Source organism: Plectropomus leopardus, chromosome 3 (assembly GCF_008729295.1).
Source record: "Plectropomus leopardus isolate mb chromosome 3, YSFRI_Pleo_2.0, whole genome shotgun sequence".
NCBI classification, from domain to species: domain Eukaryota; kingdom Metazoa; phylum Chordata; class Actinopteri; order Perciformes; family Serranidae; genus Plectropomus; species Plectropomus leopardus.
In genome coordinates this window covers 27256010-27281937 of record NC_056465.1, presented here as the reverse complement: position 1 = coordinate 27281937, position 25928 = coordinate 27256010, and the positions used below count along the sequence as shown (strand labels likewise).

Sequence of the window (25928 nt, the reverse complement as noted above, 5' to 3'; positions counted from 1 at the left end):
GGTGGAGAAGGGGTGGGGGATATTTTGGTTATCAAAAAAAAGGGGTGGGAGGATTTGGGTTTTAGGCGTTGGAGGGGTCCTTGTTTTTAGAATTTCCGTCACTGTTGGATTCACTGGTTGTGTGCATGTGTTGTTGCAACCCTTTCCCTTTTCCCCATGTTTCTTTGATGTATATAAATCCAGACAGTAGGGGGCAGTGTGTGCTGGGGGAGGTCAAACTCCTCTCCTCCCAATCAATAGCATTCAATCTTCATTCCTCAGCTTTGTGGTCCTAACTCGGGTCCTGAAATGTGTGTCTTGCTTTTCCAAAGACGGGCTGTTTACTTGGAGTTAATCAGAGGGACACACACAGGCGCGAGCGGCCTTGAATATACCTGTATGTCTGTCTACATGCTTTTCTTCAATCTGTGTATGTGTGTTCATTTGTACCTATGTGGAAGACAAAAGTGTTTCTTTTTTATGTTCCTTTACTATGGGTTGCAATATTTGTCATGCGAAAAATTTGAAACCATTTCTTACTGACTGACCGACCAACCAACCGCAGTACCATTTGGCAATCCGAGCCCCGAAATGTCGCCAGCATTTACTGTCAAACAGCATATGTGTGTGTCATTTCACTGTGGGATCGAATGTTGCCAATGGGACTGATGTAGACACCCCCAGTCACACTGTGCTCTCCCTCTTCTGTTACCTGTTAATCAATCAGAACCAAGTGTCTTTGTGATGGTAGAAGACAATCAGTTTCAAAACAAGAAAAAAGGTAGAGAGAGGGCAGGCCAGTGGGGAGGAGGAAGGGGAGGACGGAAGAACAAAATCAAGGGAAAAGAGGCTCTCTGAATGACCAGCTGTAGTGCCCGACTGCCAAACGACTGCCCCATCATCTCCCCTCCGCTCTCCATCTTCCACCCCATCAAGCTCGACATGATCGAAACACCCGAAACTCATTTTCAAATCCACTCCCTTCTCATCCCCTGTCACCTTTCCACCCTCCTGCACCCCTACTGCCATAACGTAGTGCACTGCAGGAGTCGAGAACGAGAGCTGTGGTGCAACGACCATATTTCCCATCACCCACCACAATTTCCTGCTAATCTAATGATGATGTAACCAGCCGCGAGGAATAAAAATGGCTCCGGTTGGTGGCTTTTGCACAGAGAACTATGCAAACACCTGACCCCCCCAATCTTAATCGTTGCTGCTGGGTCAGAGGGTACAACCCCCCCCCCCCCTGCCTCCTTGCCACATTCCACAACTCCCCTCACACTTTGACCTCCATGACCCATCACCCCCCTCCTCCCTTGAGCCCAGAGCGGGCGGAGAAACCCCGGTCACTCTGGGTACAGTAGAGAGTGACTCGGGGAGAGGAGAGCACTACAGCGCCCCCATGTTTCCACCACACTGATGTCGTACAGCTTTACATGAATGCCCCAAACTGCCATTGACATCAAAATGGAGTCCATGTTGATGTTTGCAAGCTGATCCTCCCCGCTCATGGCTCCATTGTTCTACAATGTTTGACTGTCTTTGTCCCCAGCGCCAAGGAAGGGCCACAATCAATGCAAAGACACTTACATTGTACTTACTTAAGTTTACAAAGTCGTCTGGAGACGGTGGCTTATATTGCACTCAGACAGACAGACACACAAACAGACACAGGCACATGCTGGAGAGGGTGAGTCTGCCTTTTGAGAGTGTTTGCTGAAACCAAAGATGAAATCAGAGGTATGACAATCTGGCTACCAAACCTAGAAGACAATGTTCAGCTCTCTGGGCTGCTCTACGGGTCCTGTGATTTACCGGCCATGTGGACATTCCACCTATTGCACTTAAACACACACACATACCCTGGTATAAACACAAACACACACACACAAACAAACACACACACAAACACACACACACACACACACACACCGCCCCACCCACACACAAACAAGGGATAAACCCACTCACGACGTCTGGTCAGAAAGCCTCTTTTCCCTCCTCCCACTGCAGAAGCCGGAGAGCCTGTGGAGGACTTTTAGTTTCACTCTTGCTGAGACTTTTGAGAAGGAAAAAAATCTGAGTAATAACTGTTACAGAAAAATAAAAACTTAAAAGGATAATATGGGTAAAATTGCGTGTTTTGAAATAAATTAACAAATAAAACAATTGTAAAACAAAGCGGTGCTGTCGGTTTATTGTGTTTGGTTTGATCTTCAAAGGGAATCCCCTGCGACCCCCCCCCCCCCCCCCACCAGCCGAAAATTTGATTTTTACCACAACAGACTCAAACAACACAGATGAGAGATTTTCATGCAGAGGTAAACTGTCTATGTAAAGACAATACACAAGAATTATAGTAAATAATGTATTTTGTATATTATAACAGTTACTTTCTAAAAACATAGCTATACAAAAGATGAGTGCGGACGCTGCTATACAAGTTTTAAGTACAGACACATACATTTGAATTCTATACTCCAGTAAAAATCTTAAAGATCAAATATTTTCCCATATCAAACTGTATCTTTGTCATTATTCATGTGCTGTTTGGTGCAACACTATTGTCCTTCATGTGAATTTGCACTTGTGAGTCAGTACTTGCAGTCACCTTCTCATCCACCGTTGGCACTGTGCTGCTGCGGATGCAGGTCGCTGAAGAGATGAAGCGTCCAGGCCCGGCCCCCTGAGACATGGCATAAGAGGAACGGCGAAGAGACGCCCCCCTTCTGAAGTTTGACCTCAGCTCCACTGGCTCACTGGACGCACTGTGGACCTGAATCACAGACAGGTGAGAGGGACATCTATGAGCATGCAGAATTGTTAGTATTGTCCATGATTTTGTTTTTGTAGGTGTTTAACCTCATATCTTGGTGACTGGGAAACAGCTCTACCCATCTCAGGTAAGGTACGTAAGTTTAGGCTTCTTATCGCTCCTAAATAACATAAAATGGCAACCAAATACAAAATAATACTGAGCTAGACATCAAGTCAGTTTTTTTTATTTAAACCTATAATCAGCAGAAAGCACATTTCCCAGTAGGATGCACAAAACTAGAGAATTGTTGCTGAGAAAAATAATACAAATATTATGTTACTGACATATTTTGGAACCATAAAAGTCTTCAATGGTTTGTGAAAAAGGCTGAGATGGATATGCAGGAGGTAAACTGCTGTATGCAAAGTTGTCCCAAAAAATTAAATGTACAGGTTGCTGTAAAATGGCTTCATTTCCAGTTTGATACACCACCTTTATTTTCTACAGTCTTAATTGGCTTTTTCATGCAGATGTCTCACCTTGTGTTTGTTATGCATGCTGAGGATGACATTCAAAGCACGAGCGGTCACTGAAGGTAAAACAGCGGTCCAGGTAGTGAGCAGAGCTGCGAGCCATACAAGTGGATCAATGAAGGCCTTATCAGCCGCACCTGATCGAAAGCACACGCAGAGCAATGAAACCTGTTCACAATTATTATGACAGAACAAAATTAAATAATCATTTAAGGAATACTCCACCCACCAAACGATCATTGGTATGTCACTGACTTCCCCTTTGTTACATTGAATTTAGAAAAATGAACGTAGAATCCAGAAAACCCTTGATGAATTGAAAATCATAGTGGTACTATTTCAAAACATCTGTTTACAAACTTCATAAACAAATGTAGTATTATTCAGTCCATTATGGTTTTATTGAAAATCACATGTTTGGGAAGTTGAGTATATGACTAGAAATAAGACTTGGATTATACTGCAAGAGTTATGTGAGAGTTTGTTAACTATGACTTCAGTTCACTCAGTATTTTCTCCCTTTTTGGATTCTTCATATACCATGGAGGATAGAAAGAAAAACAATTTTCTTCTGGAATTCAATGTAACAAGGGGTGAATAATTGATATTCAAAATATCATTCAGGTGGTGAAGTATTCCCTTAAATTGACATTTCTTCTTGCATGTTTCGTTGATTGCTTTTATCAACAATTGCTTTAATATTATCTGTCTTCAAGCGAATCAAGTCCAGCAGTTCCTGTACTAATAAACGTTAAAATGGCCACAGTAGGAAACAACATCACTGAAGTGACAGAAATTAGTAGAGGGAGGCGTGCTGTGCACTGAGATGAGCAGAAGTGTACCAACAAAGAAGTAGTCGCTGGGTGATTTTTCAAAAATGTGAGCGCTGTGGGTGATCTTGGAGCAGATGAAGAAAAATACAAAAGAGACACACACAGCTGCTATGTTGAACTTCGTCCAGTATCTGGTCAGCAGTATAATCTGAAAGACGACCAGAAACACTGTAATCAGAGAGGAAGGATTCATCTGGATATAAAAGTCTTCCTGCTCACACTCTGTCCTTAGAGACTGGCCTTCTGATTTGTTTACAAGCCACCACAGCGGCGAACTTTACCAGCTTGATCCTGTATTTACAATTCAGGTCATCAAACCATGCTGTGTTATTAGGCGGGTTTCCTTTACAGATCAGTGCAAAACGTAAGCAATATTTTTGAAATGTTGATAAAACACAAATGCAAGATGACTGCGTTTCCATGGAGTAATGTTATGCAACTTCTCTCGCAATGTCATGCGACTTCTGCTCTGGCGATAACATTCTAAGAAGCACGATGGATGTCCAGGTTTATTTCTATTGCAGCCACTGCACCAGCAGTCATTATTTCAAATCATAGTTGATGTGTTTTGCAAGCGATAATGAAAAGGCAATCCCCTTAAATTGGAGCTCGGCCACGTATAAGGGATTTCTGGGAGGTGACATCCCACGATTTGACAGAGGAATTGTGGATTCAAAATTTCATGATGATCTACTCAACTTTTTAGGAGTTATGCAATGCAATAATACCTCTTGTAGCACCTGCTGCTTCATGCCTGCCAACAAGTTTATAGCTATAGCATCATGTGACATAACATTAACTTGCTAACTAACCATTTACTTTAGATGAGTTGAACAATTCAGATTCAGTCACTGGGTAGCTAATCAATGGAGCATGTGTTCAAAGCAATCATACTAAAGGTAACGCAATGAGCGTGTTGAACGTTGCAGTACTGTTACCGTATGTATTAGTTAGGTGCCTGACATGAATAACTTTTCATGCAGCATGTTGTAGCAAGCTGGATAAATACTGGAACATCATATCAATAATTTACGTCACTACTGGAGGACTGTGTGGGAGACGAAAGTGCTGTATTACGAAGTACAATCCGGTGATGTATGATTTAGTCCTAAAGTAGGGCAAGTGTAAATATTTTGTTGTTACACGTCATCTTGTATTCCGTGTTTCATTGGAAATTAACGCAACTAAAGGGTAAAAAGGTTATATGACGCCACTGACAAGAAACCAATTGAAATGCAGCATTATCTTAAATACAATTACATATTTATCTGAGTTTAAAGATTGTTGGAAATGTTTCGAAAAATTTAAGTAGTCAATGAAACATAACGTATAAGGAATTTCTGATGGTTTTTAGTCATTTTAATGTGGAAATTTTTCTATCTTTAAATAAAGGCAGATTTACTTATTCAACCAAAGAACTAAGCAACTTATCATTCGTAATTATTTAATAATTTTCATCATAATTTGTCTCAATCTTGGATTCTCCTGCTGCACTTTGTAAAAGTGGATTCCATACTAGACGAGTTACTAGACAATGTTACAGCGGTCCACAGACAGTATTTTTGTACATTTATATATAATACACATTATCTTGTATTGTTACATTTTTATATAATTCGGAGTAATAGATCAAATCTACAGTGATCATTACATTATAATATAATAACATCACATTATGAGATCAACAGTTCATTTATTGAGGGTGCACAAAAAGTTGATGATGCAGTAATAAAAATGTCTAATATTCCTCTTCTACTTGTATCTACTTGTAATTTCAGGTTTCTGTGGTTCACTTCTGTATCTGTATCTGTAAAAAGTGTGACTGACCTCGATGGTGGCAGTGAACATGGCTGCCATGGACACAGTGACAGCCATGGTCTGGTAGTCGTAGGCTGTGTTGTAAAAGACTCCAAGCGGTATGAAGAAGAGAACGAGTGATGTGTAGACAGCATACAGGAGCGATGAGGACAGCATGAGAGGGCTGGACAGCTGCTGTCTCTGTCCAGACTTGTACAGCTCCGGCCATTTCAGGCTGCTGTCTGCACTCACGTCCTGCAACACAAAGACACGGGATAAATCATAAGTACTCGAAACTGATTTAAAAAAAAATAATATCAGACTATAGTTATTGATTACATAAAAACATTTGTCTCTTAAAATGTCTCACCTGTTCAAAGAAGGCCACACACATAATGGGGGCTGCTGTGTAGAAGACAGTGTAAAAAGCGATGAACCATGTCTCATACAGAGACTGCAGGAGAGAAATAGATGGTGGAATAAATGCAGGATGTTTTCCCCAAATTTAATTTCAGTTGATTGTATGACTTTAAGTGCTCTTGTGATTGAGTCTCATCCATGTATGTCTAACCTGAGCACTGAAGCCATTGAAGAAACCAAACCATATGTGCACGAGAGCAAAGCCACAGGTCTTAAACAGGAAGTAGCGCAGGAAGAAGGAAATGCGCCTGTAGGACCAGCGCCCATGAACCAACAGCAGCCTCTGCAGAAATCTGAACTGGGACAATGCAAAGTCTGCGTTCTGCACTGCCTGACCTCCCTCCACTCCTTCCACTCCCACACCGACATGAGCAGCTGATGATGGGGAAACCGTAGAAGAAAATTTAAAAATATGATAGTTCACTGATACACATGTATTTTGTCTGTCAGGATTTCAACATGACTTACTCTTGATCATGTTTACATCATTGGCACCATCCCCAATGGACATGGTGATGGATTTGGTGTGTTTCCTGACCAACGTGACGATGTCTGCCTTCTGTCCGGGTGTTACACGACAGCACAGCACCGACTGACACTGTTCTGCAAGGCTCATGAATTTGGCCCCCCACTCTGGTCTCTGGTCAAACTCTGCCTGGAGCACAACACCATCAAACAGCTGAGTTCAGATTATATTTATATAAAATGGACCTTTAAAGGAGTCTACACCTTTGCTTCTTGGTTTCAGATAGCATATGTTGACCTTTGACTATTTGGATATAAAATGTCATCACTTCATTTTATCCTATTTGACATTTGTGTAACATTTTGTCATTATTAATGTGAATACTTAAGTTATGGATAAAAACATATTTTGGGAGGTCAGAATGACCTCTGACCACCAAATTCTTGAGTCAAACTGGACGATTGCCAAATTTTGAAGAGATTCCCTCAAGGCATTGCTTGGATATCACATTGACAGGAATGGGACCAACAAACGGACAAGCTGAAAACATAATGCCTTCAGCCGCAGCCATTGCTGGTGTCCTGACACATAAAGCTATACCTCCTCAGAGTGAAATGTAGTTTAACTTATACAGATTTGTACTGATGATGATGATGATTTTATAGCTAGTTTTTTCAGTTATGATTTTTGTCTAATTATTATATCAATCTATTACTTTGTATTACTGAATTGTTTGACTTTCTGATCTGTAGATACATTTCTGCTTCTTTTTTATTTATTTTTTAACTGTGTCTTGTCAGGCGTCCTTCAGTGCTTTGTAAGGTACCTATAAAAATGCATAATAATAATAACAATAATAATATTATAAGTGGAGTATCTAATTCAGTTAGGTGGCTAATGCCATCAGAATGTGCTACCTCCTCTATAAATGTGGTTAAAAGTAAGGGCATGTCCTCTGAAATATATTCATTCGCCTCTTAAATGCAATTCAAACGTGCACATCGTGTTGACAGGTGTCTGAGTAGTAGCTCTATTTGTCAGAAGACAGGCATAGAGGTAAAAAAAAATATGTAAATATGTAAAAATCATACTTTGTGACAAATACAAAAAAACAACGTAAAGAGTTGCAGAGCCTTGCATATGCACTCTACTGTCCTCTCCCATTCTCTGGGAACTTTGTGAAACAGAGTCATTTGTTAACAGTGTGATGTTGGCGATTCGTCCATTTTTAAACTGTATGGGCAACCTATATCCTGTTTGTCCAGTGTTTACCAGCTCAGGTCCAGTGAGGACCACAGCAGTCTTTGCTCCAGCTGTCTGCTTGTCTACAGCCCACAGCTCTGTCTGTCTGGCCTTGAAGAAACTGACCCCTGGGTCTGGGGACTGGAGTATCTGTCTGCAGGGGCAAACACACAAAGATCAATGAGCTGGCGTGAGTGTGTGCATGTGTGTGTTTGTGTATTTTTATCATTGCTCACCTCAGCTCCTGCCATTCCAGTAATCTGGTGTTAGGATCCAGTAGCTTGCAAGAATATCCAATATTCACTGCAGTCTCTTCCAGGACAGAAAAGATGGAGCAGGAAAGAGAAAGGAAGGTCAGAAGCAGCAGTGAGACGTGTAGTTACAGCACAACAACTCCAACCTCCTGTTTCAGTATGTCATGATACCTTTTTTGTCCCCGGTTAGTACCCATACTTTGAGCCCAGCCTGTTGAAGCAGAGCAATAGTCTCAGGAACGCCCTCCTGGAGTCGGTCCTCTATCGCTGTCACACCCAGAAGCTATCAAAAACATGAAAGTTAAACTTTGTTTTCCTGCAAGACATTGGCTCAATTATATGGTAGCATGACAAGGAGACAAAAATTACAAGTTACTCCTTAAAAGAAAAAATGCAGGTTATTGATCGAAGTGGCTTTGAAACAAGGATTTAGTTTTCTCTATCCTTTGAACTAAAAAGTGATGTTGATCCAGGTTTTAGACACCTTTCACAAGTAGTCTACTTAAATCTTTGAATCCGAGCAACTTGGTTTGATTTCTTTCAAAAAAGCAGTGAGCAACTTGGCAAGAAATATTACACAAATTGCAAGAAATTAGTAGATTTAGAAATAAAATTTATTTATTTTTTTTAAGTTAGGGAAAAATGTCCAGAAAACTTTATTTCTAAAAGACAAAATTACAAATTTAAATTTCTTTATAGAGCTTTAAAAAATTAAGCACGTCCTTTCAGGCCATTTCCTTGCTTTTTTTATTTTTATCTATTTACTTGTTATTGTTTTTACTTTCCCGTTTTGTTTGTTGTTCCTTTACAAATTTTTCAGGTGAATTTATTGTATTTTTGACACGTCTTGCTAATTTATGTTGCTCATTGCCTTCATCACAGGTTTTAAACGGTTTAAGGACTACTTTGTGCTTCAGACATAAAAAGTTAATTTAGCAAAAAAGTACCGGCCAGAAACTCATGATTTAAAGAGTTATCTGTGTCAATGATCAGCTGTATCACTTTAAGTGAAAGACTGACAATAAACTTGTAAAAAAACGGAGGAGGAGCCCACCTGCAGGTCTCTCTCCATCTGATCATATAGCTTTTCCAGCAGTGAGTCACGGTCACAGGTCTCCATGGCAGCAGACTGGGCCAGAGTTTTACTCCACTGCTCCCATGATGCCTCAGGAACAGATCGAACCGCAACACACAAAGTCCTCAGACAGGCCTGGGCAAATAACTGACAGGAGATAAGTTAACACATTATTACAGGCTGCACATTATTTACTGAGTGATCTTTCAGGCAGAATTGAAGAATTGACAAAGAAAACACGAGATAAACACTTCAGTCTCGACATGGATGCCTCGGCTATCTCAGGTGGAGGTTGCTGGCATGATTTTTTTTTTCTTTTTAAACACTATTCATTATTGATTGATGAGCACTTTTAACTAATATGAGATGCTTAATACAGTGCGTAGAAGCTTTGAGAATCAGACAGTTGACAATATGAAAGATACTGTCCGTAGAGGCCAATGTGTCCCACTCAGATGATCACGATAAAGAGACTCTATTCATTGCATTTATTGCATATTTATTGCAAAACGTTTGCTGTTAACACAGGGGATGTCAATGTTAATCAGTCAGTTGGTCCACCAAAAACTATTGGATAAATTACCATAAAAATTTTGTCCAGACATTCACAGTTCCCAGAGGATAAATAGCACCACCATAAGGTTGACATGTTCGGCTTTTAGTGAAAATTATGACAACTATTGGAGAGGCTGCCATTAAATTTGGTACTACATGATATTCATGGTGCAGAGAGGATGAATCCTAATGACTTTGGAGATCCCTTGACATTTTATTTGAGTTAGGAGTTACAAGTCTTGATGGACTGCCATGAAATTTAGCACATTAACGGCAGACTCCCCATTGTTCCAACAATTCATATTTTCATAACACTAACAGTCTGAAAAAATGTCCCATCAGCCTGAAAGCCTATTTGTTTGACAGCTTGCTATACTGAAATCAAATGTGCACCCCAAAGGCCGGTTTTCTCTTAAGTAGGTGACGCACTCTCCGAAAAAGAAGTGCATGGCTCATTATTATGCAGAATGACTTCACTGAGTCATCAGATGCAGAGAACAGCGGGTGATGCCTTCACCTGTGCAGGAAAAAAATATTGTGGCTATCAGACCTCATGGTCAAATATTTAATTTACAATCCTTCTTCCCTGGTTGACATTATGCAGTGTTTCACGCAGCAGTAATATTACAATAGTAGTGACGGCTTAATCCCCTAAGAAGAAAAATCTACTTATGTTTTCTTGATGGACACACAATGATGATTGTCAGATCAGAGGTCTGATGTTTGGAGCAGCAAAGTGGTGTATGTGGTAAGTTACTAGACGTCAATTTCGACAGCCAAATACACAGATGCTCCCTATGAACCGGTGCAAAGCGGGTGTGAAAGGAGGCAGGGCTGACTACTGCAGGCTATGAATCTTTCTAAACACAGGGAGTGTGTACTTTACGGGATAGCAGGCTGTTGCATAAAAAGAGCAAATAGACTATCACTAGCTGTCGTAACAACAGCGTGGCACCTGAGGATACATTTTAAAAGGTTTGATTTTAGTATAGCGCCACCGTCTGGAAAATCTCAATTTGTCCAGTTCAGTTAGGCTAATTATAAAATGTTAACGTGCAAACACACATGGTTAAGATGGCTGATTTTTTAAGTTGTAAAATGCTTAATACTGATATAGAAACCAAAAGATATTAACAGAGTGACATAAAAAAAAAATTGTGGGCTCAATAACAGCACACACTAGTGGTTCAGTAGAAACTCCAGTTCACCTCCAGGGCTCTTTCAGTCCTTTCCTGATATGGACAGTCCTTCTGCAGTCTCTCCAGGATCACTATGTCTGCCCCTTTACAGTACAGCTTTAACCCACCCTCCGGCTCCCGCACTGAAAAACACAAACAAAACCAGTATAGATAATTTATTCAGGAAACAAGTTGAACATATATAGTTAGTGTGTATTTACTACTCTCACCTAGCACAGACATGCGTCTTCTCTTGCTGGTAAAGTCCAGCAGTGCAAGCAGCTGATACTGGCAAGGGACACCTAATTCAGATACATCAATAAAGTCTCTTGTCCTGGAGAGAAAGACCCAGCCCAGCTCCCTGGCTGCACCGACAAGAGCTTCCTCATCTGGGGATGCAGCCTGGTAAACTGGAGCCCCTGGAGGAATGAAGTCATCACACAAGGTGTAAACATGTTGTCTTACAGGAACGTAATCATATCAGTCAGAGCAGTGATTTACAAAGTGGACAATAACGGACAAGAAAGCATCATCCTTTCAAGTCTGGTCAATATTAGACAAGTCTGAAAGAACATATGCAGGTTATTTGACTTTATATTGTAGCACCCCATTAGGTCTATCCATGTAATACAAAACACAGTGAGATTTCAGTGTGTGAGTCAGTCTAACACTTATTAGGTTTATCAAGTGGAGGATGAAAACTAAACTGCTTTGATTTATATCATAAACAAATACGGATACTCTCATACAAACACAGACCTAACCTTCTTTCCACTCCGCCATGACAGTGTGACATAAAGACAGCGCTCTGAGGAACTGTCTAATAAACGGACACTGCTGTCCTCTGAGCTTCTCCAGCAGGTCGGGAGCCGACATGAACAGACCACCGCAGGAGTACGGATTCCAGCTTAAGTCCATCAGCTGCACATGTACAGGAGAAAATACAACAAATTTAACCGTGCACTGTAGAGCCCGACCTACACTCGATTTTTGAGGCTGATGCCGGTATTGGGGAGTAAAAAATGTAGACATTGATATAGCCGCTGTTATAGTGTGTGGTTATCAAATACTTGTGACAAATATATGTAATAGAGGCAGGATATTTTGCAGTTTCCCAATACATTTTATAGTCAAAAATGACATTGGCGCACTGAAACAATAAACTTCTATTGATATTTGATAATTCTAAAATTACGCTAAGCACCTTTTTCTTCATTATGCTTTGTTGAAAAATAAACTTTTCATTCCACGCATATTAGAAAACATTCAGCTGATACAAACATATCTCTGAAGGAAGGTTAAAGAATACCTTTGAATTAGATTGGAAATACATAACAATAGGCAAAATGGTAAAAAAAAAAACAACAACAAACAAACAAAAAAAAAGCAGGTTTGAAAGAAGTACCTCTGTGTCCTCTGCCCTAACTGATGCATCACCTGTGAAAGTAAAAAAATATAAATTTAACGACTACGGGCTAAATGGAGGTACAATACGTTGATAGAATATAGACAAGTGAAATAAAAACAGAGAAAAAAAAAGAATTCAGACATGTGGGCTGAACCAGGAAGTGGCTCAGACGTACAACATATGGTTGATGTGTTTCTGACAAGGTTTCAATTACAGTTGGTCTTCAGTGGGCAGAGTCGGTGTTAAATATTTAGTAGATGGACTCGTGTCTGTTGGATATGATGTGTCTCCTGTTGTCTCCCAAGAGGGATCTGTGTTCCACTGTGAGCCAGAGAGGAAACTTGGCTGTGCGGTCATTATCATCTCTGTGTTACATAAATTAATATTTAAGGAAGGAAATTACTGTGTTCATTAGACAGGATGCAGTCTTGTAACTTCACACGTTTTTGAACTCAGACTGGATTGTTGTAAAATACTGAGTGACAACAGATATAAAAAGTGTCTCATTGTCATAACAATTGTATCAAACTGAAAAGGACACAGTAGTATACGTTTACTTTATCGTCACAATAAAAGGCTTATCTCTTATATACTGATGCTAATACACAATTCATATATAGTATACCTTAAACATAATTATTCTGACATGTCCACTAGGGTTAGGCCTGATGATATATTATTAAAATACAATATTACTGTAAAATTCTAAACATGTTGCAATATGCTGAGTATTGCAATTAAATTTATTGTTTTACATTGTGATTTCTTCCCTTTTTTAAACTGCAAATGATGTCCCCAAAAGGACAACTTTGTCAACATCTGTTTACCTCATAAGATTGAGTTTCAGTCCATTCATCTCACTTTAGTCATTTTTATTGCAGCAAAATGTAACTAGTGGACAGAAAAAGACCCCATTGATTGTATTATTCTAGTAGGCTACAATTTAGATAATAAAAAATTGCGTCCCTGTTATTCTATATTGTCACTCAAAAATATTGTGATACTATGCTGCATATTTTTTCCCCATCCCTAATGCCTACACAGATGACATGCACTTTGAGAGTATGTTGAATTCATGATATGATGTACAAGGTGAATAAAATAAAACAAAATAAAGATGACATATTTGTTGGACTGGGCAGAGGGTGAGGCTGTTAAAAAAGTCTGTGAGGTTGGTTGAAATTTTAATTTTCAGCTAGCTGCACTGTGTGAAGTCAGATAAAGATTGTTTCTTTCCTAATAAGTAGAGCTACTGGAGTTGGGTTGCTGTTTTTTTCTAAGAAGTGAAATTAAAATATCACTAAATGTATAGATAGTATAATATTGATAAATAGATTTTAGATGGTTTCAGTGTATTTTTACCGTAGATCTCCCCGGCGATGCAGCATTGTCTGAAGAGCAGACGGTTCTGGGTTAGCGTCCCAGTTTTGTCACTCAGCAGGTATCCAACTTGGCCGAGCTCCTCGTTCAGTGAGGTATTCCTGGCCTGAGCCGGTCTGTCTGCCTGCTGCCAATACATCTCTATATCCCAGCCAATGAACAGGCTGTGGACCGTGTGGATCACCTCAAACCTGTGGACACACACACATACACAGTAAGACTGTATGCACACAAACACAGGTGTATTTCAGCCTTCCCGCCTACAATCAAATGAGCGCACTATTGTTGATAGAACTAACGAGATGTAGAGAGCAATCGGCATGGCCGGGCTGAGCAGGATGATGTAGCTCCAGATCACCAGGAACCCAGTGTAGACGGGATTGCCATTAACTACCAGAGCGGACGGAACCTCTGTATGGCTCATGACCCAACTCGAAAACACACCAGCGCCGATGGCAAGGAGCAGAGCCACGAGCAGCACGGTAAGGACAATCTAGAGATCCAGAATATAGACCCATACAGTTTAGAAAAAAACTCCACAAGTTATCTCATTCTTGTCATCCCCCTGCCCTTTACCTACTCACCCCGATCACCACTCTGTTAAAAACTTTCTCCATCTGCGTCCTCTTCACTCTCAGTTTCCCGCAGTTCCTCAGGATCTTGGTGTCCGCGCCTGGTACAGAGCAGACAACTATTAGATGCTATCGCTCCAGCGGCCTGGCCGAGCGAGTTGGGAGACCATCCTGCAGCCAGAGGGTGAAAGTTCAAGCCCTCATGTCAGCAAGCATCTGCTGATGTGCCCTTGAGCAAGATGCTGAATCCCTACCAGTTCCGGGGGTGTGTGACCCCGCTGCTGAGAGGTCAGCGGGAAGAGAGAATTTCCCCTGCAGGGATCAATAAAATATCACATTATGTTTTCCAGTGATGCTGTCTCAATCTCACATAGACTGCTGAAAAACGCTGAGCTGCATGCGTAAAAATGACACACACTGAGAATATGTGCCATATCTTAAAACTTGTTCAAGGACAGAAATGGACTCCAACTTATTCTCACTACAACAACAACATGCCAACCTTGATCATGCATTATTTAAAGTACGTTGTGTCAAGTGGGTTAGGAGTTATAATCACGCTGAACTGGGGTCACACCAACAGACACTCTCTGATGAATGGCATAAAACCCATCTCTGGAAGAATCTGATCGATTGATCTGCTTCACCAGAACTGAAAGGGTCACAGCGGTGAGATCCATGACACCTCAGCCTGGTCCGGTAATATCCGATCAATGATCACTTAAAAGACAGGAGGAGCCTGTAATCTGCCAAACGTTAACAGAGCCACATTTAAGACACAGCTGCAAGAGTTAAGTACTGTCCATAATTAGCAGTATAATGTATTCCACATAATAAAATTTGTCATTGAAACAAGTAGAGGCCACAGAAGAAGGTGAAATAAGGATAGGTGGCCGGGACACAAAAACATTTTGCAACAGTTTTATCTCCATTATCGTACACCTCTGGAGGAAATTGTGCCACATATCAGCATTTCTCCTCACACGGTTTACCTCATTTTTAGACTCAACAGACCAGTTTGGCTGTTGCTGTGACCCGTTTTCTGAATAAAAACAGCACTATTCATCCCCTCACTATCTCTCAGGCATATTCATTCCACACAAATCTGTGCTGATATCCCCTTTTCTAAGCTGAATAAATTCTGCAACATGTACCAGTGTATACAGCCAAGCCGTAGGCAAACTCTGTGTTGCGTAGGACTGTTCCCCTCAGGAGGATGTGCTCATTGTCCAGCAGAAGACACTCTCCTCGCCAGTGCAGCTGGCCTCTGAAGGTGTACAGGCGATTGTTTGGCTCCTCGCAGAGCACGACGCCTGTAACAGAAAAGATTACATTTGCTCTACAATGTGTAATGCTGTAAAAGAATGAATTTTGCTGTACTTAAAAAATGAGTACATCTGAATTTGCATTCTTAATAGAAAACATTTATTCACCATCAAAGGCAGCAAGCGTCTCCTCCGAGGGGTGAGAGGTCAGCTCGTTGTGTGTAGCACTGAGCGCCTGCCGGTACTTGAGGTTAGTTTCTCTGTATGAAGAAAAGACCACACATGCACACTAGACAGTTGATCCATTCATTAGAAATAATCATGAGAAGTCAAGGCAATATGCACTTTGTACACATTAAGAGAGACATGCAATATTAATTTCTTTTGTGGATAATCAGAATAAGGAAATTTCTATACTGTTTAGAAGTCTGGGGAAATTAATGTGATCATATTAAAATATTATCATCATATTAAAAGGTCTTAACTCTGCGATAAACCACAAGGCATTTTCATCTCTCTGAAACTGGATCTAACTGGTCTTAAACTAGAGATGTTTTGATACAATTTTTTCCCTCTCAACAATTTCAATACCTGAGCTTGTGTATTAGCTGATACTGAGTACCAATTCAATACCACTGTGTTATAATAATGGCAATAAGAAAAATGATAATAAAATGTTAAAAAATGTACAAAAATAAACAAATAAATAAATAATAATAGCTGTATATTACTAACCCTGTATGGATGTGAAATGATTTGCTATCATTGTTGTAATGCATGGCTCAGGTAGTTTGTGTAAAATACAACCAAATACGTCTGACATTTTGCTAAAGGTGAATGCAGCACAACTTGCTGTATAGGCTGCTGTTTTAGATCTGTTAAGAACTGATTTGCCATTTTATTTGGGAGTGAAATTACTTTAAAGGTTATAAATAAATTACCTGGATCAGTGCATAGACTCACGTACTTGCCAATATCTGCTCCAGCGTTTTAGGCAGTATCAGAGGCATCTAAGACACTGGCTTCCCACTCATTTTCAGTGACAAACTTTCAAAACATTTCCATGATTTTTCAAGGACCCATAATAAAAAAGAATATTCTTTCCCCTTTGGTTGACATTTGAGAAAATGACAAAGCGTATGTTACTGCAACAATTTCATTACACAAAATTGCATGACTTTTCCAAAACTGCCAATGGTGTTTACTAACTCTATGACTTTTCCAGGACTGGAAAATGCATTTGTAATAAAGTCCATAACTTTTCCAGGTTTTCCATGACTGTGGGAACCATGTTGATAATGGTGTCGGTATTGGAAGAACTCTTATTTGCTCTCTTATTTTGAACTAGTATCAAAATCACATCATTCAAACTGATTCTTCCACTGATTCCATATTTTATCTGACCCAAATTAATCATACACCTCTTTGCCCTTTTATGATTCACCTCAGATGCTCTTCACATGTGCAGACAGGGCCCCTCTGGCTGTCCCACAGTGTATAAATGATTTTAGACCTTTAAAGGTGACCAAGTATTTGTTGTCAAAGTCCCATGGCAACAGAAGAGGAGTCTGGAGAGCTTAGGCTTCAAAAATCAATATCACCTTTAAAATGAAATCTTAAAACTTCTTATGAACTCCTGATTTGTGCTATCATTTTTACCATTATATATTTTTTTATCCTACTCACTCCACACTGCACAGTTTTTATGTTGTAGGTACCCAATTGCTTTTGCTTGTTTTAATACATAGAATATGATGAATTTATTAATAGAATAAGAGAACAGATTAGTTTCTTACCCGTCGATATCTGCTGTCTCCACATAACACAGACTGTGAGGTTCTGAACTACACAGGAGGAGAAGGTCAGCCTGAGTGGAAAGAGGGAAACAGAAAAATCAAGACAGTGATAAATAGGAAGTTACTGGAAATATAAATAGAGCTATGGAGCATTTATTAAAATATTTAATCTTAAGCAGTTGCACGCTGCTATGCTGAAAATTTCCACTATCTGAAAATAATAATATATGCAAGCTATAGGGTAGGTTATAGGTTAGGTGAACAACTAATTCATGCAATCTTATTCTGCTTGAACAACAATGATTACTCAGACACTTTGTTTTCTATATCGCTGTTAATTTCTTTGTTGTATAAATTGAAAATCTCACAGGGATGACTTGATCTTTATGGATCCGCAGCACATCTCCCACACGCAGATCCTTCCACTGTGCTCTGCTGAAACTGAGACATAGGACAGATGAGCAGTGAGCAACTGGATAAAAATAATACATAAAAATAATCAATGGCTTTCATACACTTCATCTTGCTGGTCACAAATCTTCTAAATGTGCAATACAACCCTATATACAAACACTAAAACTTTCTCTTCTTAGACCAAAAGTAATGTTTGAATAGATTTTATATTGAAAACACAATCAGTAAGCCACATGTTTAAAATAATAAATACATTTAAAAAACCCACTATGAAATTTTCCCAAACCCCAAATAATTGACTCCTAATACACAAACTGACAGTATACAACACCTACATCTAAATTACTGTTTTCAAATACTATGAAAGATCTGTTTCAATGTGTGCTGAAATTGGTCCGGGTTACATCCCAAAAACTGCAAACTCTACCATGTTTGCTATGCAAATTTTCACAAAGCAAATGCAAACCCAGTTCTCTGTACTTAAAAATCCACTCTGGACTGGAGATTTTAGGTTTCTTTGCTGATGTTTTGTTGAAATCTGTTCTCTCATCAATCTGAATTTCTCCTTTCAGAGAACAATTGACTTTGGTATTAGTGACGTACCTAATCAAGACTGCGCTGAGTACATACGAATCTCAGATTTTAGGAAAGTGTACAGACATAGCCCCCTGTGGAATGTGAAAACTCCTCTCTGGTGATAAACTTTCCACAGATGCAAGTCTGTTTGTCAACATCAGACATTTTCGGGACATAAAGAGAATTTTTGAGTGAAGGGGGACTTAAACTACAATGCTGCTAAAACAATAATGTTCTTTAATATAGTTCTCCAGCAGTTACAACAATTTTAAGAGTAGACTACAAATTATTTTTTACATTTTTCTCTCAGTCCACAAGGGAAAGCAAATCATCTGGAGTGTAACAGTCGCAGAAACAGGCTGAGGCAAAAGTATCTCAGAGGACAGGAGAAGATGTCATCAAGAGGTTGGTCATAGTTCACGTCTTGCAATAGGTGTTTTTACCCTGCTCTAATGCACAAAGGGACCATCTAGGGATTCACTCATTCACACTTCATTAGAGCTTCATTAGAGGACCGTTTCAAACTGGAAGTCCTGAGAGAATAACACACTGTCTTTGTCCTCACCTCTGGGAAATGAGTACGTCACAGGGTCGGGAGTTAATCTCAGAGTCACTGCGTCTCCTTGCCTGAACCAGAGATGGAGAAAAAGAGAGAGAGAGACAAACCCAAAAAAAAGAATGAGCGGAGGGAAAGAGATCGACTGAAAAGCCTGACAAGAATGGAGAAAAAGAGTGATGGACAAGGAGTGTGTGAGAGGGAGTGCGGGTGGCCATGAAAGGTTGAACGGGAGAAAGGAGAAAGGAGGAACGCCATTACGGGGCTCTACAGTGACACCAGCTGGGAGATTTACACCCTCCACTAAATGATTAGTCAATAGAGAGGGGTCAAGCAAGCGTTTCACCCAGAGCTGTTAACGACCGTAACTCAGTGATGCACTTAACCAGAGAATTCTCCATGCAAAACATCACGCCTGCATTTAAAAGGAAAAGCTTTAATGATAGGAGAGAAAATTAATGCTACTGGGATGACTGGTTTTGTCAATGAGGAGAGGACAAGGAGTCAATGCGGACAATGAAGGAGAGAGAGGAGTGCGTACAATCTTAAGTGCCAGGTGCATAAATGCATGCGTGAGGCCGGTCGTATATTTGCGTTTAAGATCATGCATTTGTGTGTGAGCGGGTGGATTCATCGCTTAGGGATAACCCCCTCCCAGACTCCCCAACTGGGGGGGCTGCGGAGTGACTGGTGGTCTCACCATGTCGTTGACAAGGTCTTTCACTGCTCTCACAGAGAGTACGATGAGTAGTGGGATGATGGTTATGTACCAAGGTATGGATGAGATGGCAGGGACACACTGGACACCACAAGCAGGCATGGATACACACAGAGGGAAAAGGAAACAGTCACGGTATAAAACCATATGCACACACAGTGTTTCCAACAGTGACAATTTTTGTGCTTAAAAAAAATCTGACGAAACAGTCAAAAGCTCTCGAAGAAGTTGTTCAGTGGACCTTGATTTAAATCAGCTACAAAGAGTTTTTAAATGGTTATGAAACAGTCCCAGTTTAATACTGGTGCCTCTATATGACCTACATACGCCAACAAGACCTTCAGCGTGAAGACTGGCTTTTTCTGTGTAGTTTTTCTTAAAGCTACATTATGTAGCAAATCTGTTCCCTGTGCTTTGGTGCAACACCACTGTCGTTAAACAAAAAGTGATGTTAAGCCTTCGCCTCATAGTCAACGTGCATTTGTTGACAAGCTGAGGGATGCTGAGCCGTCAAAGACGTTGTGAGAGGCCAAAGAACCAGGTCCAATATTTACTCTAGTCCAGCTTCTTGCTCAGTCCGTCTCTGTTTTTCCTCTTCCTAGCGTCCTCTGTAACCACCCTCTTCCATTTCTTAGCCTCAGCTATTGTATCAAACACGACCGAGAGGAGCTTATTGGCTTCTTTTCAGCTGAAGGCTGGTGTGTGACGTAGTGCTGTAAAGCCGTAACTTTTCTCATAAGAGAACCACAGCTCACTGGCCAAGTTACAAGTTAAAGCAGGCAACCAGCGCACTCTATGGGAATGAGCTAATTGCCAGTGTACTATTAGATCAACTTCGAAATTTCTGCTTTATGGTGAAAAAACTACATAAAGTTGCTTTGATGCCTGTCCTCGGCTCTGATTCTCCGCAAAAATCAGAAAAATTGATCTGTGGCACACAGACCAGAGGAGCATAAGCCTGTATTTTCCCCATGGATGTATAAAAGGAACTGGATACAGCGTTGGAGGCAGAGCCACTTTAACTCGTGAAAGTTGCTGACTGGCACATGAAGCCAAAATTGTTTTTTGTTTTTTCTCTTTAAATAGACGATTCATTATTTTGGTTTGCATTTTAAACCTTAATAGAAAAATTCCGTTAAAATAACCCTGTAAATGTAATCTTGGTTCCACAACTTTCACATTGCAGTATTCCTGACCTACATGACATTATCACTAAGTCACAGTGGTGCAACCCAAACTAATTTTCTTTTAAAAAAAATAGAAATTAAAAAAAAAAAAGTAGCCCCTACTTCCTCAAACACAAATGCTGTTGAAGCTAAATGCACATTTAAACTTCTTTATGAGACACAAACAAAACACTTTCAACAACTTTCATCCAGGAGATCACTGTATAAGTCTCATGCAAAACCAAAAGACAACCTATTTAAATGTAATATTATGTCACTTACATACCTACATCCTATGTGAAAGCAAGTCTTTTTCTGTCCTCTACAAAAACTTAAATAGGGATAAAATTATCTAATCATTCCGTTCCTCTACATTTTTGAAATAATATCAGACTAAACGGATCACATGCCTTAAGTCATTTGCTGCAGGTTTTGACACTCCAGAAGTGTATCCACTGACTTACAGACATCTCTCTCACAATGTTAGGTCTACGGGAACAAGTCTTTCTGGGCCCAATGACATCACTGGACAGATGGTTGTAATTCCACAGTTTGGCCATTATGTCAACGTGGCTTTAAATGTTGGTGCTTGGTTTTCCCCAGCAAAGTTTTGCAGTGAGTGGTATGTTAGCAAGTTCAAAGGGACAATGAAAGAGCATGGGTAAATACAAGAGCCTCAAAAACAAAAAAACATGCTAGCCACATTAAGATCTTTATGATATGAGACAGTGCTGCTCATGGTAACACTACCACTTTTGTTAACAGGGGCTGCCAAAATCAACATAAAATGAGAGTTCCTTGTACTTACTTAATTAAGTCAAACTACACAAGACAAAAGGAATTCACAATGTCAGGATTAGGATAGGATTAGCTCTGATAGGCAGTTTTAGAGAGATCAAACAGCATGACATCTTGTTGGTGAACTTTTCTGTTAAGGTAATCTTTTTCCCCCCGAGGTGACAACTGAATTTATTTAAGGTGTGTCAGACCGTGGACCCTCCTTTGCAAACAGAAAAAAACGCCTATCTGTAGTTATAGTAGATTATTTCACAGATAACTGGTTGCACACCGTGTTTGATCTAACAGAACTAGATAGATTGATCACTGTGGAGGGACTATATCAGTATCATTCCTATGACTTCAGACTGTCTGCACATTTAAAAAAAACAAACAAAAAAAAAACCCTCTTTGGATATTGTTAACATGATACAGCAAGGACTAAAGATGAATGCATAAAAGAAAACAAGTAGAGAGATGGAGAAAGCCAACAGCTGAGGCTTCATCTGACCTGCAACACCACCATGAGGAGGAAGTAGAGATTGGCCACTCGCTGGAACTGTTCAAACAGTGTCAGGGGCAGGAAAGTCAGGGGGGAGTACTTGTAGCTGCGGACCACATTGTCCTGGCAACAAACATGAGCAGCAACAGAGAGAGAGAGAGAAACACAGTGTGCCACACAGAGACACGTGTATTAACAAATCAACCTGTTCCTCAACGCATCAGCATGTCAACAGGTGTTAGGTTACCGTGTGGAGGGAAGGAAGCACATGTGTAACTGACTCACCGCGTACCGCCCCCAGTGGAAGCACAGAAAGGATTTCTTCCGTTTGTGTTGGTGGTAGTGGCGGCGGTTTGCCCTCACCTCCCATGTGAAGCCTGTTAGAAACGAGTTTTAGCTCTCAATGACCATTTACACACAATTGCTGAATGCATCATTTACATCAGCAGACAGCAGATGGATGTGTGAATGTGTATTAAGGAAGTATTTCACTGCTGGAAAGATGTTTTTTTTTTTAATAAAACTAGGTTATCTATGCAGGACAAAGACATGAAAAAAGGGATTGTTTGCTCAAGAGGTAGAAAATCTACAAATACCAGAATGCACTTCCCCGCACCGGACCAATAAATGCTCCGCTGGTAGGTGGTATAATCTGAACTCGTATGTTTGTATTAGAGTAAAACAGTAAATTAAAACATTTTTCTGAAAACAGCTGGGGTGAGAAATTGGCAACTCGGTAACAGAATCTTGGTTTATATTTGATCAGCGCTGTTTAGTTTTACCGTTTGAGTTTTTCAGCCTCCTTTGCAGGAAGCAGTATGCTGCCCACTTCTGGTTCACAAACTCGCTATTACAGCTAACAAGGCACTATTATATGCTTCTGAAAACATTTTAGGTGAGAAATAGGTAGAGCATGAACAGAATCTTGGTTTATCTTTAATTAGTACTGCATAGTTTTACTGTTTAATCTTAGTTTGGTGTGAGAGAGAGACACACGGGTTTGTCTCTCGATTCACTTATATACTCTGCGTCCATGGTGGCAGCATGGGTGGTGGGCAATATTATAATGCAGAAGTACAGCCTATAATTCCAGCAACAGCCCGAGAGCGAGTGAAACACCGCTTTTGCAAATGAAGCAAAATGCATCATCTGGCAGAGTTTCACTGGAAGGGTAGCTGGAAGATCCTGGCACTGGTTAGATGGAGGGAAGTTTACCACGGTTCATTTACATATACTACTTCCTTTGTTAAGATACAAAGCTGGTTGAAAATTGGTGAAGTATCCCTTTAATATACATATACATACTACATATTTAATATTAATATACATATCTGTAGTGTTCTGCAAATCTCAAAGGGATTCTTGCATTGCCTATTTGAAAAGGCAAAAATGACATCTGCTGTAGAAACATGATCCTCTAAGGGAGAAGATATCAATCTAGACAACCATCACATGCAGGCTGCAATGCAAATATTATGCTGATAGGTTGTTTTAAATGATATCAGGTATGTTTTCATTTTTTAAAAAAAAGAATACATCCCAGTAGACACAGTGAGATAAAGAGACAGTGAGCAGCAAGAGAAAAAGAAAGAAAATAAATGATGGAGATCCAAAAACACATACCAGATTCAAGTCCCTCCAAAACCATGATGCAGACCCAACGTTTACAGACTTCTGCTATGCTATAGAAAAGAGACAACAGAGTGAAATGGCTGCTTGTGTCCCTCTCTAAGATAACAGTCTTGTAACTTATTACATCGTGTTACTATGCTCACCTATACCATAACGGACAACAGACAAAAGGTTACAAACCACTGGTGCTTCTCTAAACAGATTCCTCCATCAGATGTAACCCTACCCATCCTCAATTAACCGCTTGATTATATAAACAAAAGGCGAAGTAAGGGCAACTTGACGGTTGTATTCCATATGATGAAATAGTCAGAAATTTACCAACTCTTTCGGTTGAATCTCTGCTGAAAACTGGATGAGCAATCCTGGTGAAAGAGAACCGTGGCTGCTCAGATTGAAACATCTGAATCAAACCTGCAAGAATTAACATGGAGATTAATCAGCATGATAACTGTACCTGATGAGTCATGCTACATTTTACCCGTTGTTGATCAGTAACTATACCACCTTTGTCAACACATTAATAAACAGCGTAAAGACAGGCAGGACATCAAAACAGTTTATTTTGCTATGAATACATCCCTTCTGTAAAGCTGTCAACATTACCTTTGTTGTTGAAATTAACCAGCAGCACATACAGTTAGTAATCCAAAAACAATCACCTGCATTGTTAGCCAATGCTGTCTATGTGGTTCCTGAAGCATAGCTGAGCCATCAATCACAGAGATCTACGAACCACAACTAGACATTTTAACATGGCTGTTTTCATAACCATTCTTCGGCTGCTTTTCACAACACACACCTGTTTCATCCATCCCCCTCCTTCCTCTGCATGCTCCCGGCCCCGCCTTCCTCCCGCTCCCAGGTGAAGGCTCCGGTATCACAGACTGTACTCCCCGTGCACTTTACCTGTGGAGATGAAGAGGGATGGGGGAGGGGCAAGAAGGCCAGCGGAGTATAAGCATAACAAATCACTGTTTTGTTTATGTCATTTTCTGCAGGTATTACTGTAAAAACAGAGTCTTGTTTAGTTTTCGGGGAGTAAACTACTACAAACTGAGACTTGAGACTAACTGGGTGAACTTTTCAAACTAACCTAAATAACTTCAGTTGTCCCAGAAAGTCTTTGCAGTGGTATGGTAATGTAGCTGCTGTGGGAGTATTGGTTTACAGGAAAGGGAAAACAGAAAAATACTGCATTCAGACTGGGCATACATGGCCGAAACCAAACTCCAGTTCTTGTTTATTGTTTTAGCTGCCCTTTCTCATTGAACCTGTCCCAATATATGTACAGACACACAGGTACATCATCATTGTTATTATTATCATTATTATTATCTACAGAAGAAATGTGATTAAAAACATGCATAAACCAAGGTGTCTACATGCATCATGATATTAAATGCTTTATAAATCTTTATAAATCTTGAAAAAAATCAAGATTTATAAATCATTTTTAAACTGTTTTTTATACAAATCATCTTTTTCTTATTCAAGCATTGCAGGTAAGTAATATCGTTATTAGAGTGAGTTATTAACCTACTTTTTTGCACACAGGGTAATGCATGTATGAGATAAAAAGACAGTGTTTGGTTCAGTGGTGGGTTTTAAGATTTGTAACATCAGAAAAGTAGACTTTTATACTATAAAAGCATGACTCATTTTGACAAGAAGAAATTAAAGATGGATAAATACAATTGGATTTAAAAAAAAAGAGGGGCTATTAGGACTGCCTAAGGGCTTTTAAGACCTAATATTTTTTAAAACTATAGTTAAGAGATGTTAAGACTTTAAATACCTGATAAACATGCTGTATATAATATAGATTAAATAAACCCTGCATCCACTCCAGATTATGTTTGCTAAATTGCTGCAATGGTAAAATTCTTATTAATAGACAAATGCCTTTCACTGATACACAGTTTGCTTCCAAATATGAACTAAAATGGTGTTTTATAAGTAAACTTGCGTTATATTCATAGTTTCATTTGTACTGTACTACCCAAAAAAGTGGAAAAACGTGCCCTCCTGTGTTAAATTAATCAATCATCAGTCAATCAATCATCATATTCT

General features: G+C 39.8%; 1 protein-coding gene across 1 annotated transcript; it reads right to left on the bottom strand.

Annotated features, from left to right (window-relative positions):
• Window positions 1–2412: 2412 nt before the first annotated feature.
• On the bottom strand, window positions 2413–24583 carry atp8b3 (ATPase phospholipid transporting 8B3). Its single transcript, XM_042483702.1, has 29 exons — window positions 24518–24583; window positions 24177–24269; window positions 23847–23905; window positions 22509–22600; window positions 22233–22346; window positions 19761–19859; window positions 19070–19131; window positions 17883–17955; window positions 17515–17585; window positions 15887–15978; window positions 15608–15766; window positions 14466–14554; window positions 14181–14374; window positions 13864–14072; window positions 12499–12530; window positions 11858–12014; window positions 11324–11512; window positions 11124–11236; window positions 9340–9507; window positions 8457–8568; window positions 8268–8343; window positions 8062–8185; window positions 6792–6978; window positions 6475–6698; window positions 6274–6357; window positions 5934–6158; window positions 4116–4254; window positions 3280–3410; window positions 2413–2758 (listed from the first exon to the last, which is right to left on the bottom strand). Exons 3-29 carry the CDS (start codon window positions 23869–23871, stop codon window positions 2522–2524), a joined length of 3477 nt encoding a protein of 1158 aa, XP_042339636.1. The 5' UTR covers window positions 23872–23905; window positions 24177–24269; window positions 24518–24583; the 3' UTR covers window positions 2413–2521.
• Window positions 24584–25928: the final 1345 nt, after the last annotated feature.